Source organism: Oryctolagus cuniculus, chromosome X, assembly GCF_964237555.1.
Source record: "Oryctolagus cuniculus chromosome X, mOryCun1.1, whole genome shotgun sequence".
Classification (NCBI taxonomy): Eukaryota; Metazoa; Chordata; class Mammalia; order Lagomorpha; family Leporidae; genus Oryctolagus; species Oryctolagus cuniculus.
This window is the reverse complement of record NC_091453.1, coordinates 91,372,641-91,386,452: the sequence shown is the minus strand read 5'-3', so window position 1 is coordinate 91,386,452 and position 13,812 is coordinate 91,372,641. Positions and strand designations below refer to the sequence as shown.

Below are 13,812 nucleotides of genomic sequence, written 5' to 3'. Positions count from 1 at the left end.
GCTGCCTGCTTATGCACATACCCCTTTCCCTAAAGCTGAGTTGGTATTGGGGTCTGCTGGTGATGCCCTGGTGACAACTGGGCTGTACCTGGGAGAGCCGCCTGCCTTCAGATGATTGGAGTACAGGCCACGGTCAGAGAATGTGTTCAGCTATCTGTCTGGGCCCAGCGGGCAGGCAGCCATGGAAAGCGGCAATCAGATGGGAAAGTCAGTTCAAGGAAAATGTAGGAGGTCATGATAAGAAACTTACCTCATGCCAGCAGCTGTACATAATGGTGTACACCCTCTCTGAAGCCAGGTGAGGCCTGTAGAGACGCAGGCCTTGGGCGATGTGTTCAGCGGTCTCACTGTTAGTAAATCTTTCATAGGGCATCTTCCCCAGGGAGTAGATTTCCCACATCAAAACCCCTAGAAAATGGGGGGGGAGAAAGGAATTAAAACACTTTACAGTCTTTTGAGGGTAGTACGGGTCCTTGTCTTCCTAGATCAACCACAGAAATTAGAATTCACTGATTCCCTGCTCTGTGCTTTTTACATTTTGTCCAGACTTCTGCTATGCTCCCAAGTACACTGGATGGTGATCAGAGCTCTACTAGACTATTAACTCTTGTAGAAGAAAGCATCTTACTTGTCTTCGTAGCTAAAGGATGTGGTATGTAATCAGGATTCAGAAGCTGTTGGAAACTGAATGAATTGTCTGTTTCCCTCAGTATATCGTTAAGTTCCAAGAAAGTGGGGATCATGTCCCGTTGACTGTTTTTATCCTCAGAAACCCTTGGGCTGCCTGACACACAGCAGGAACACCCTATAGGTTAGGTGAATGAAAGCAAGAACAACCTCTCTGTGCAGGTTGCAAAATAAGAAATTCCCTCCTTGAATTCCTCTTCCTTTGGCCTGTGTGATCTGCAAAATCTTACCCACTTACCAAAAGCCCAAATGTCAGATTTGCTGCTGAACTTGCTATACATGAGGACTTCTGGTGGAGACCACCGGACTGGAAACTTAGAGCCTACTGAGCTTGTGTATTCATCATCCAGGACGTACCTGCAAAGAATTCAGGACTTCTTACCAGTAGGTTTTGGAGAGCTTGAGATTTGCTTATATTTTCTTGACAGTTAAAAGAGCTGCACACATATACGCTTACAGGCTTTCTCAAAAGGCTCTGCTGGCCAAGCTGTGTCTTTTACAAAATGTTACTTTTAACAAAATTCCTGTTTTTGTTTCTTTTTAAAGTTTGTATTGATTTTCATTCATTTGAAAGGCAGAGAAACAGACAGCAGAGATCTGGTTCACTCCCCAAATGCCTACAACAGCTAGGTCTGGGCCTGAACGAAACCAGGAGCCCAGAACCTGGGATTGGTAATGGAGCTGGGACTCAAACCCAGACACCCCAGTATGGGGTGCGGGCACCCCAAGTGGTGTCTTAACTGCACCCAACACCCCCTTGTTTTTTACTTCTGATTTAGTTTCCCTAACCCACAATATGGTTATGGAAAGGATGGAGTGAAATAAGGTCTAACGTGTCTTCCCTTCCTCCTGGGGATTAGACTAAGCAAGCAGCTTCAAAGAGGGCTGGAGTAAAGTCAGCAAGATTAACAGATGAAGATAATAGGATTGGAGAAATCAGTTCAAGAGGGGTGGGGAAGGTAAGGAGAGGGAAATAATAAGCAGATGAGAGAAGTAGCTTAATTCAGTGGAAGAAAAGGAATGGGAAGATGGTGGACAACACTAGAATGAGAAAAGAAGAAAAGAAGTAGATTAAAAAGTGTAGCGATGACGAAACCGTACCATGCCTCATGTTTGTAGTAGGCTGATTTTTACTTTTAAAGAGAAAGATGCCGAAAGGCAGTCTCACCTGGACAGGCCGAAGTCAGACACTTTCACCACTCCTTGATCGTTTACTAAACAGTTTCGAGCTGCCTGTTGGTGCAATAGATACTGGTGAGACTCTGTTCCTGGCACACACACACAGGTTAAAGGCACAAAGCTCTGTCCACTGGCAGAATAAAGCCAGGGATTCCTCATCGCCTTCAACTAGAGACAGACACCTTCCCACCTAACAGGGGTGGTGGACTGAGAAACTTTGTTGCATTTCCGCCCTGTGGAAAGCAGCCTGCTCTGTAAATCCAAGTAAAGCACTGAGCAAAACGATTTGATTCACATGGGCAGTTCTTTCACTGTTCACTGAAAGGCTGGGAGAGTTAAAGGGGGGGGGGGTGAGTTTGTTTTGTTTTTTTACTTTTCTGCCAGTGAGTTTTTAGGCAATTTGAGCCTTAGCTTGGCTAAAAACAAAAACAAAAACCCAGGGGCACAAACTCCTGTGCCTGCAAGAGCCAGACAGGTAAAGTGAAAGTTAAGTGGGATGGGTGGAGATTGTCAGAAATGAGGGCCCACGCCTGCTCCTCAGCTCCTGCTGACCGTGAACATGGCTTGGGATAATATGGAGCCTGGGTTCCAAGATGGTCTAGATTTTCACAAGAAGCTAGAAATGCCAGGGGATTTTTAAAATGGGAAATGCTTCATTTAAGTGTTTGCTTATTAGAAAGCATTGAAAAATAAGTGTGCCAAATATACCCACAGGCCCCCAGTTTGTGATGCCAGTGTAACTAAATGATGCTCTATGCCAGAGGCATTCCCATTGGGAAGCACGGGGTTGCCCTTCTGCTCCGAGTCCAGAATGGTCACGGAAGGACCCTGCCATTTCCTCGGGGGTGGCAGGGGCAGGGGTGAGTGATTGCTCTCACTCACACCCTGGAAGGCCTCATGGAGTTTAGGCTGTGGATACCTGACTGGCTCACTACTGGGGCAAAGGCCTGCTTAACTTGGTGTTTTCTAGAAAAACCAACAGGTTGGCACCAGCCACCTTCCTTGGTAGCGTATGGTATATCCTCCACTGTCGCCTCCACCCCTCAGCCCTTGGGCCCCAGGCTAGTCCTCCTGAGATCCCACCAGGTCTCGGTGAAGGAACTGCTTTGACTCCAGGTATTCCATGGCTTCGCAGACATCCTTGCACATCTCCAACAGCTGCTGAGTCTGGAAGCGATGGCGCATCTCTCTCAGGTAGTTCAGGAGGCAGCCATTGGCCATGTACTCAGTGATGATGAAGATGGGGCGCTGCTTGGTGCACACGCCATACAACTGCACCAGCTTCTCATGGGAAAGGTTCCTACAGGAGAGGCAAGGAACGAGTCCTCCCTTTCAGTTCTGAACAGTAGCCATAAAGGGGTGGGGGAGGAAAGGGGTTGGCCTTGGCCGAGAGCACCAGATAAGGGACTGTAACAGTGAGTTTACTTTCCTCCTTCCCACCCCAAGCCCCAAAATTGCCTAAGATGTGGGGTGATCTGGGATTTGGAGCCCATCAATGAAACAGGAAACAAGTCTGGGGGGTGAAAGAACACCAATGCTAAATTAGAATCAGTCTTTCTTTTGAAAGTCTCATTGGCTACATTTGCCCCCAAATGCTATTGCGATTGTACATTACCATGACCAACACTATTCTCAACCAATATCTAGGACAAATAAATGATTATTTCAGCAGTTAGGACACCCACCAATCAGAAGTTGACCCCAGTCCTTGGTCCCAAATCTCACTGTAAGTCACCATAAACCACCCTGGCTTGCCCTGGGAATTTTTAGATTGAGAGTTGAATTTGGCTGTAACTCACATCATAACTTTGGCTTCTTCAATGAACTCATCCTCAGACATAGAGCCTTCTCTGATCATCTTGATGGCCACGTCATATCGGCCTCTCCACTTTCCATACTTCACTACCCCAAATTGTCCAGTCCCCAGCTCCTTCAAGAAGGTCAGGTCCTTTGGATCGATTTCCCAAGATCCTAACAACAAAGTCATAGTGTGAGTCCTTGGGGTTCATATATATGCAGTTCTTATCATATATAAGAATCCTTACTGAAGTAGAAATAGGAAAAGTAGTAAAAAGGAAATTCTCAGGAATATTAATTTATTTTTGCTGAAGTAAATCTTGGACAGGGTTACTGGTTGGAGGAATCTAGAAATTTTAGGTACAAGTTGGCCAGAAAGTAAGAAAATAGACAACTTCCACAAATCCATTTATGATTATTTTAATGCTGCTAGTTAATAAACTCAGGAATGGTCTTGAAACTTTCTACTAGGATTAAAAATAAAAGAGAAAAAGACCCTCACCATCAACAAACCCCTTTATGAAGCTACATTTTTGCAGTGCCAGTAGGAGCCACTAGAGGGAGAAAATCATTAAATAACTCTTGCTTGGTTCTGTCCTTAACCTTCCTTGAAGCAGCTGAGGTAGGACAGTGCACCTCAAGGTCACTTGCTAAGGCAAGGTCTGTAAAGGTAGGCCTTGCAACTGGCCAGTTTACTCTACTGCAGAGAAATAAGCGGTTACCGTAGCCCAGGCCTGCAGTGGAAGGTGCGTTCTTGTTTTGTTGAGACACTGGATATTTGAGCCTGGATATGAGTCCTGTAACATACAGAGAGATCATGCTGTTGGTGCAGCATAGAGGATGGGCTGCTTCCCACATACTCACTTAAAGCCTCTCACTTTCAGTATGCATCTCTCTAGCATATTTTAAAATCCCAGGAGATCTTTACAAACCCACATTTTTCTGAAAGTTTCTTCTCTCACAAAAGAGCTTTCAGAGAGAAGATAAGAAAATGCTATTGAAATACACCCCATCCCAACTGAATATATTCATACCTCCCAGCCCAGGCTTAACTCACATCCTGTCTTCTCAATGAAGCCTATCCCATATATGCATGCCAGGTTTTATTATTTCTGCACTACTCAGAAATGATGTTGTCTAACATGTATGTTCTTTGTGGACAAGGATCTTGACTCAGACTTTCCCTGCAATCTCCTTTAGAACAGAGGGAATTGCTGAGTACATAGCAGGAACTCAAAAAAATATAGCTGACTGGTTCATCACCAGTCTCCTCTGTGTCTTTCCTTGGCACTGAGTTTCAGTAAGAAGTCAGCACCAATTTGGGTGTAAGGTTGGCCTTTGACCACCTCTTGACAGGACCCCTACCTGACTATCCAAGGATTTACGTTCACAGCTCATTCAACTGCCCTGTGAGGTATACTCTCCCCCTGGCCATCTTGTCCAGAATTGCTTCTCCTGGCGTTGTCACATCCTTCTTCTTGGCTGCCCCGGTACTCACCTGCAGAGTTATGCTGATGATAGTTAATGAGCTCGGGGATGGTGCTGAAAAGGTGCTTCTCAGCCAGGTAATACTGGCTCTGAGGCGTGGAGCACACAACATAATGGCGTATCACTCCTTGCGGGTCCCTAAAGAAATGGCTGCTTAGTCAGTGCCTTGGGAACAAGGGGCAGCAGGACCCAAGAGGTGAAGGGAGGTGAGTTTTGAGTTCAGGAGCTAGAGGAAGTAGGAGGGGCACACCATTAAGGAGCTGTTGGGAGAGCACCCTGTCCATGAACAGTAGTAGCACTCACCCTGTAGATTTAGCAAACACAGACACGGTGTATTTTCCAGCTTTGCTGGAGTCTCTGACAATAAAACCTCCTTCTTTCCCCTGAAACAACAAAAAAGAAGCTGAACAAAGGAGGAAGTAGCATCCACACCGGCATCCCACTTGCCCGATCCTGAGGCAGAATAGAAACGATTCATGATTTTACTGCCAAGTTCCACGCTTGAGCTGTAGCTGCACTGATTGGGATACCGCAAAGCGAATTGGTACCACAGATGATGGCGCCCTTGACGCCGCCTTGTCTGAAGATGGAGTACAGAGCAAGCCCTCCATCCAGGATCCTCACTCACTGAACAAAGGGAATGCCGTTTGCTCATGGTCATGCACTCACCTCTTGCTTGAGCAGTTGCTCAGCTTGACTCCGAGTCATGTGTTTGGAATACCACCTGTGGGAGGAGAGTTCTTGAGCGGCTCTGGGGCCCCACTGAAGGCAGCTCAGAGGTCCGAGTGCTCTCCAGGGTTGGTCCCTGCCAGGGGTTCAATCATTGCACTCAAACTCTTTCTTGAGTGCCTGACAAATGCACATCACATGTTGTCCCTTTCCCAAACCCAGGTTGGCACTGCAGACTCATGGGAATGGTGCACAGAGGGCAAAGGTAGATAGCAGGGGTTTCAGGGGAGAGTTCAGGGACTGGGGCACTCAAAGTGAGTGTCATCAGGCTGTCAACCCTTTTCTTTGAGTGTTATTCTTCTGGGTTTGAGGGCATGGTGCCCTCCCAGCTCTCATAAGCAGAGGATGTTCAGGGTGAAGGCAAGACATAGGCACTAACTTGGGGTGGTGGCATCATTGGAGCAGTCGGCACTAATTTGAACATGTATCTTGAAATGAAAACAATTTTGTCAAATGGGTAGAAAAGTATATACTTTGTTCCTCCTGGAAGATTGTGTGCTGGGAGCACAAGCATACTCACTCATACATTTCTATGGAGTCTTCTGCTTCGGTGACATAGTTACTAGGAATGTAGCCTTCCTGCCTGTAAAGGAGACAACGTAGCAGATCGTCCAACACTTTCCCATCCTGGAGAAAACAATTCATATGCCCATACTTCTGAGCTCAGAACCAGTTCCAAACAGAAGCCTGTAAGTCACTCTTCTCTCTCGAAGAGGACCCTTTTTACCATGCATGGTTAGGCCAGTGAAGGGTGCAGCTTCTGCACATGTGGTGTTGGTTATCTGTGCACTACAACAGAGGCTCAGAAAAGGGGCAGAGGCCATGTGTAGAACTGCATGCTGGGAAGTGCTTGGAAGGAGAGCATATTCTCTTTGGTGTCAGAAAAATCCTCTCTGATCAGGAGAGTGAGCAGGACAATTATGCTGCAGCATTTGGCATGTGTGTGGAGTGGGCAGGTACAAGGCTCAGGAAGGGCTGGCATGAACTCACCCGTTTTTATCCCGTGCTCGCCACCATGGTAAGTTGCTCTCCTCCAAGATAAAATACTCATCACCCTTGCGCAGTTGTAGGTCATTGGCATTCATCGGCATGTAATCATAAAGGGCTACCACCTTTTTCAGCTCACTTGTGCTGACTGGTGCTGCTGTTGGCTCAGGGGGCAGTGGCTTTTTCAAGATCTGTGCAGTAGTTAGGAGAAAACGTAAGGGAGGTGGCTACATGGTAAGCACTCTCCTAACTCTTCCGCTTACTAGTGATGCCATTCTAACCCAAATCAAACGTAACACAAGATTTATTCTACATTCCTTTAACACCATCTTTGGGCACTAAAGCAGGTGTTCTCAACCTGGGATTCACATGAAGATCACCTGGAGAGAGTTTAACACTCCCGAAGCTCAGGCAATTCCCCACATGCCAGTTGTGTCAAAATCCCTGGGAGTGGGACCAGGCATCAGTGTTCAAAGCTCTCTGGGCAAAACCCACATACAGCCATACTCAGGAAATCTGCTTAGCTCTCAACTGGTAGGTGGAACTAATAACTGACTTAATAATACCTGCCCTACCTCCTTATGATATATGAGAAAGGTCAAGGAAAAAAAAAAACCCAAAACTCAAGTGTGAAAGTAAAATGTTAGCGGTAGAATCTAAGTTTTGGGTATATGAGTGTTCAGGGTTAAATTCTTTCAACTTTATGTTTGAAAATACTTTTCACTTAAAAAGTAGGCTTTGTTTGAAACAGGTGGTTGAATTAAATGGTCGCCAGAAACTATCTAATAGCCCTCTATCTTTCCGTTGAAGAGAAAGTTCTAATTAGAAGGAGAAATCTGTCTTGGCAAGAATACTGATGAACACTGCCTAGTTGCAGTGGAATTCTGGGACTCTGGAGTGTTTCGTTTTCATGGTTTGTTTGTAAGTTTCCATTTAAATACTAGCAGCACCCTATATCCCGGCATACCTGGTCCTCCTCAGGAGTTGGAGGAAGAGGCTTTTTTGTCTTTCTGTGAGAACTCCCTGGTTTTAAGCCTGCAAAACAAGAAGCCAGTGATGACAAGGAATGCATTTTAGGAAAGGGCCCAGGGATAGACTTGCTCAAGGACTGTGCTGGAGTGCACAGTGCCTTTAGGCAAGATAGAAAAAAAAAGGTCCAAATAGATAGAGTCCCCCAGGTCACATGGCTTAGAGAACAGATCACCATCTAAGATTTCCATTCCCAGTAACCGCCTCTGCCAGGTCTATTTGTGCAGTGGCCAAAATGTACTATCTTATGCTTTGTCCCTGGGTTTGGTACAGCCCCTTATTGAGAGTGAGTCAAAGGAGGAAGAAGTTGTATTGATCAGATCTCTTACTTCCATTCCTGTTCTCCAAAATTTGGCAGCCCATAGCATTTTTGGCTGTCTGAGAGCAGCAGAGATACTGCCCATCGATCCAGAAGCAAGGGTGGTATTTCTGAACCAGATCACTGTTGTACCGGATTACTGTAGCAGAAGAGAAGACAGAGACATCATAACTGACACAGGGAATCCACCGTTTGCATGTTTTCCTCTCTGATGTGCTGAGCTCCAAACAACTGCCCCTCCCCAGCCACCCTGAAGAAAAGCAGACCACAGGGCCAGTTGGCTCACATGATGAGAGCCTGTGCCCTGGCACTGGACACTTCCTGTCTGGTTCTTGCTAGCGGTCTGTCATCTCTGACCAACATGATAAGACTATCTGATGGCTCCAGGGCCCAACAGAAATATTATCTATATTTTCCCAGTAGCCATTATCTTTTTTTCTGTAAGGCAGGTGTTGATGATGGTGCTCATTTTCCAGATAAGGGAAACAGTATGCCCAAGACAAACTCTCACTCCAACTTGTATTTTTTTTATTTTACTTTATTTATTTTATTTGCAAGGCAGAGAAACAAACATAACCAGAGACACACAGAGAGACCTCCTATCTGCTGGTTCACTCCCCAAATGCTTGCATCAGCTGTGGCTGGGCCAAGTTGAAGCCAGGAGCCTGGAACTCAACCTATGTGATCTAGGTGTCCACATGAGTGGCAAAGATCAGCTACTTGAATCATCAGTTGCTGCCTCTCCGAGTGCACATAAGCAGAAAGCCTAAATGGAAAGTGGAAACGGAACCCAAACTTGGGCACTTCGTTACGGGATGCTGTGTTCTAAGCTGAGACTTAACCAGTGTTCTGAACGCCTGCCCCTTACTCCAGCTTTAAAAAAAATTTATTTATTTTCATCTACTTGAAAGGCAGATACACACAGAGACAGAGAGAAGGGAGATATCTTACATCCATTGGTTCACTTCCCGAATGCCTGCAAACAGCCAGGGCCAGGCCAGGCCAATGCCAGAAGCCCAAAACTTCATCTGAGTCTCCTATGTGGATGGCAGGGGCCCAAGAACTCGGGACCATCCTATTCTGCCTCCCAGAATGCATTAGCTGGAAGCTGGACCAGAAAAGCACAGAGTAGCCAGAACACAAACGGGGCTTCCAATATGTGATGCAGGTGCTCCAAGTGGCAGCTTAACTTGATGCACCACTATGCCTGCTCCTACCCCCTACTTTTAACATAGCAATTTCCCAGTTCCCTGAGTGATCTTTTAGGAACATTTGCCTTAGTGAGAACTTCTGTATTGGGCTGTCTATATTCATAGAACAGTCAATAGAGCTGAGCCCAGGGGGAGAAATGAAAATGATTCTGTCCAGTCTTTCTAGGATTCCTGAGCTGGGCTGAGCCCATTGCCAAAGATAAAGGCAGCAGCTCCATTTCCCTCACAGAGCCATGAGGCTCAAAAGAGCTCCCAGAAGCCAAAGTATTTTGCAAAGAGTAGATTGCAGCTAGGATGAATTAGTACCACTGTTACTAATACTATGGCATCTTGGGGCTGGCACTGTGGCACTTGGGCCCTGCCTTGGTGCTGGCATCCCATACGGGCACCGGTTCAAGTCCTGGTTGCTCCTCTTCTGATCCATCTCTCTGCTTGTAGCCTGGGAAAGCAGTGGAAGATGGCCCAAGTGTATGGGTCCCTGAACCTGTGTGGAAGACCTGGAAGAATCTCCTGGCTCCTGGCTTTGGAAGCTCTGGCTGTTGCGGCCATTTGGGGAGTGAACCAGTGGATGGAAGACTTTTCTCTCTGTGTCTCCCTCTCTCTGTAACTCTATCTCTCAAGAAAATAAGTAAAATATTAAAAAAAATACTGTGGCATCTTGAGAATCTTATCAGGAAGTGAATGAGAAAAGTCATCCAGAGCTCATGGTGTCAGATACTAGGAGAAGGGGCCAGCATTGTGGCATAGCGGGTAATGCTACTGCCTGTGACACCAGCATCCCAAATGGGCAGAAGTTCGAGTTCTGGCTACTTCTGATCCAGCTCCCTGCTAATGTGCCTGGGAAAGCAGCAGAAGATGGCCCAAGTGCTTGGGCCCGTACACCCACGTGGGAGACTTTGATGAAGCTCCTGGCTCCTGGCTTCTGCCTGGCCCAGCCCCAGTCATTGTGGCCATCTGGGGAGTGAACCAGTGGATAGAAGATTCCTCTCTCTCTCTCTCTCTCTCTCTGTGTGTGTGTGTGTCTCTTTCAGTAACACTGGATTTCAAAATAAATTTTACAATCTTAAAAAGATACTGGGAGAAGCAAAGACGATGGAAACGACTGACTGTAGTGGGCACCAGGGCAAGAACAGGCACATTTGCGTACATTTGCATGTCAGCAGTTATTGCAAAGAATCACACATAACTTAACAAAAAAGACAAAAACCAAAAACTTTCCACTGTAGAAAACAGCTCAAGTCCTTCTCTCCAGTAGATAATTAGACGTGAGCAACTGGGGAGGGGCCCACAAGCCTCAGCTCCAGGGGTCGACCCAGGGACCCTGCTCTCTGCTGGGCTCCACTCAAGACAGCTCATGTTGCGGTTTCTCCTGTTAAAGTGTGCGAGCTGAGCCCAGGTGCAGCTGTGATAGTCACCAGGCCCTCAGATTCGGAGCCCTGGGCCAAACCCCCTGCCGCTCTCACCTAGAATGCCGCCCAGCCTGCCCTGCTGGGCGGACTCACTCTTCGTGTGTCTGTGTCTGTGTCTGTGTGGCATTTACCCTCCACATGTGCAGACAGCCCAGAGGTATGCCACTCCCAGCTGTCAATCACATGTCAATCATGAGCCACAGAGCCCTGTTATCAGCAGTTAAAACCCCTCACACTGTAGGGATAAGGCCCCAATGCAGAGAAGAGTGCCACGTGTTCTCTCCACTGGCTTGCTGGTCATACTCCACTCACGTAAGATTGTTGGGGAAGGACTAGAAACTTCTGGTGGTCAGGTACAGTTTGTACTAAGTGAACAAAAGTGCTGTCTTTAAAAACTATTTGGGGGCCGGACTGTGGTGCAGTAGGTTAAGCCTCTGCCTGCAGTGCCAGCATCCCATATAGGTGCCAGTTCTAGTCCAGGCTATTCCTCTCCCGATCCAGCTCTCTGCTATGTCCTGGAAAGGCAACAGAAGATGGCCCGCGCACTTGGGCCCCTGAACCCGCGTGGGAGACCAGGAAGAAGCTCCTGGCACCTGGCTTCAGATTTGTGCAGTTCTGGCTGCTATGGCCAATTGGGGAGTGAACCAGCGTATGGAAGACTTCTCTCTCTCTCTCTCTCTCTCTCTCTCTCTCTCTCTCTCTCTCCTCTCTGCCTCTGTAATTCTGCCTTTCAAATAAATAAATAAATCTTTAAAGAAAACCTACTACTTGATGCTTTTCTTAATGTGGATTTGGAGACTTGTAACCACTCTCCCCTGTTCCCCTCAGCCCTCTTCCCATTTCTCCAGTACTCTTCTTCACTATTACCAAGGGCAGGGTGGTGGGAGCTGTTCAGACCTAGTGCAGACTATAAGAGGCTGCATGATCTATAGAGCAGTTCAGGTTTTCAGAATAAATTTATTTGAGAGGAAGAGAGATAGGGGTGGGTGGCGTGGTCACTCGTATGTGCAGGTTCACTCCCAAAGACTGGGTGAGGCCAAGGCTTGTACTGAAAACTCAATCTGGTCTCCCACATGGGTGGCAGGGACCCAACTACTTGAGACATCCCAACTGCCTCCCAGGGTGCAGATCAGCAGGAAGCTGGAGTCAAGAGCTAGGACTTGAACCCACATCTCTGATATGGAGTGCGGATGTTCCATCCATGGCTTAGCCTCTAGGCCAAATGCCTGCCCCTGGAGAACTTTAAGGCAATAATAAAGTCCATCACAAGTGTGTCTGTCTCTTATTATACCAGGCACTGATGATTCTAAACAATGTCACTACTACCCTTTCCTGCCAGGGCTGCTTGCTCCCACCACTTCCACCTCTGCCGCCTACCCCCCATGCCACGCCCCTTCATTCAGGGATTTAAAGACCATTGGAGGTCCTCTGGACACCAGTTGACAACTAGTGGCCCTGATAAACTGAGCTAATATATTAATGCTAATATACTAATGAAGGGGAAAAAAACCTTCCTGTCCTTCCCACCCCCAGCACACTCAGTAAGAACCCTCCCTGCATTCCAAAATACTGCCTGCCTATAAGAGGTGCCTTGAAGGTGACGTGCCTTCTTTTGTTGTCTCATCCAGAGCTGGTATTTCCAGCTAATTTAGAGAGGATTGCAAAAGCAGGATATCCAAGTGGGAGGGCTAGGGGCGACCCCTTGCTTCACGAACGCACAGGGCCAGCCCTGTCTGGGAAGCGCGAATGGTTGGTTCACATTCTACAAGCACTTTAGGGGTTGCTCTCTTCTGTCCAAGTTTATCAGGATAATGTCTCAAATAGTTTCAGACAGGCATGAGTCATTCCTTCCCACATTGGTCGGTCATTGTTTTGTCAGTGCCTTTCTTTCATTAATTCTGGTGGTGTGAGGCAATTTATTTGCTGATTTTTAAAGTGCAATTAGGATAGCTTCTTTTAGCTCGACCAAATTAAGAGTCGAGGATGCATGTGGACAAAGATCCATGGTGCTGCAACACAGAAGTGCTCACTTCCATGTTCAAAGTAATGGAAGGGGAGAGCCTGTGGCTAAGTATATACTTCCTTTGCATGGAGAATGCCATTAAGAAAACTTGGCACCTAGATAAGAGGTACCTAAGACTCTATTTTAAAAATTGAGGTATAATTTTACACCTAGTAAAGTGCACAGATCCAAGGTATACAGCGAACCCCATTTTCTGTACCATTTAACCTACATTCAGATCCAGCACCTCAGAAGGCTCCCTCATGCCTCTTCATGGTCAATACCACCAGAGGTAGCCAGTATACTGATGAGTTCTCCTTTCCTTGTTAGTGATTTACAATTGATACATTTTACCCCAAAGCAGGATAACATCACTGGAATGGGATTTTATGGCTCCAGAATAGCCCACTACCGGCATTGCTAGCACCTGGGGCTGTCCTGGGCTTGTTGGGTCTTGAATCTAAATCTCCCAGATATCATGGAATTTTTTGGAAGGTGCCAACTTTTTGGCTCTTGTCATCTGCCCTGGGCAGGTTCAACAAGATATATACCCAGGTGGAATAAAGGGGCAAAAATGCCTTCAGTGAAACATAATGGAAGAGAAGGCAAAATCGGACGTAGCCACACTCCTGACTCACACTACTGACCCAGCAGAAGGGTGGTGTTTCTGTTTGTTTTTGCTTTATTTTTAGCTTGCTGTAATTTTACTCAGCTAATAAACTTCAATAGCGGCACATAATCAACATGATAAGCTTAACATCTGGGTTGACAAGTCAAGCTTAGAAGCTGGCTATCCCTATCCTCGGTCATGACTCACACCTTGAATCTAGTGGCGAGTACCCAAAAAATCTTTGTTGGACTACACCACAACTGGTTTTAAAGTTCATATTTGAGTGTGAAGGAGCTACTAACAAATATCCCATACTCTTTCTCCCTCAGCCAGTTGGCCTCATTTTCCCCTATGTACAAATTCAA

At 46.6% G+C, this 13,812-nt stretch overlaps 1 protein-coding gene across 1 annotated transcript in view; it reads right to left on the bottom strand.

Annotated features, from left to right (window-relative positions):
* The window catches only part of BTK (Bruton tyrosine kinase), a 39,303-nt gene that overhangs the window by 2,520 nt on the left and 22,971 nt on the right, over positions 1-13,812 (bottom strand). The window contains exons 6-18 of the mRNA XM_002720367.5: positions 8,226-8,354; positions 7,835-7,902; positions 6,871-7,058; positions 6,401-6,463; positions 5,821-5,875; positions 5,455-5,534; positions 5,162-5,289; positions 4,386-4,460; positions 3,666-3,837; positions 2,950-3,166; positions 1,856-1,920; positions 926-1,044; positions 251-408 (exon numbers count right to left, since the gene is read on the bottom strand). Of these exons, the coding sequence (XP_002720413.1) occupies positions 251-408; positions 926-1,044; positions 1,856-1,920; positions 2,950-3,166; positions 3,666-3,837; positions 4,386-4,460; positions 5,162-5,289; positions 5,455-5,534; positions 5,821-5,875; positions 6,401-6,463; positions 6,871-7,058; positions 7,835-7,902; positions 8,226-8,354 (1,517 nt within the window). The remainder of the gene's footprint in view (positions 1-250; positions 409-925; positions 1,045-1,855; positions 1,921-2,949; positions 3,167-3,665; positions 3,838-4,385; positions 4,461-5,161; positions 5,290-5,454; positions 5,535-5,820; positions 5,876-6,400; positions 6,464-6,870; positions 7,059-7,834; positions 7,903-8,225; positions 8,355-13,812) is intronic.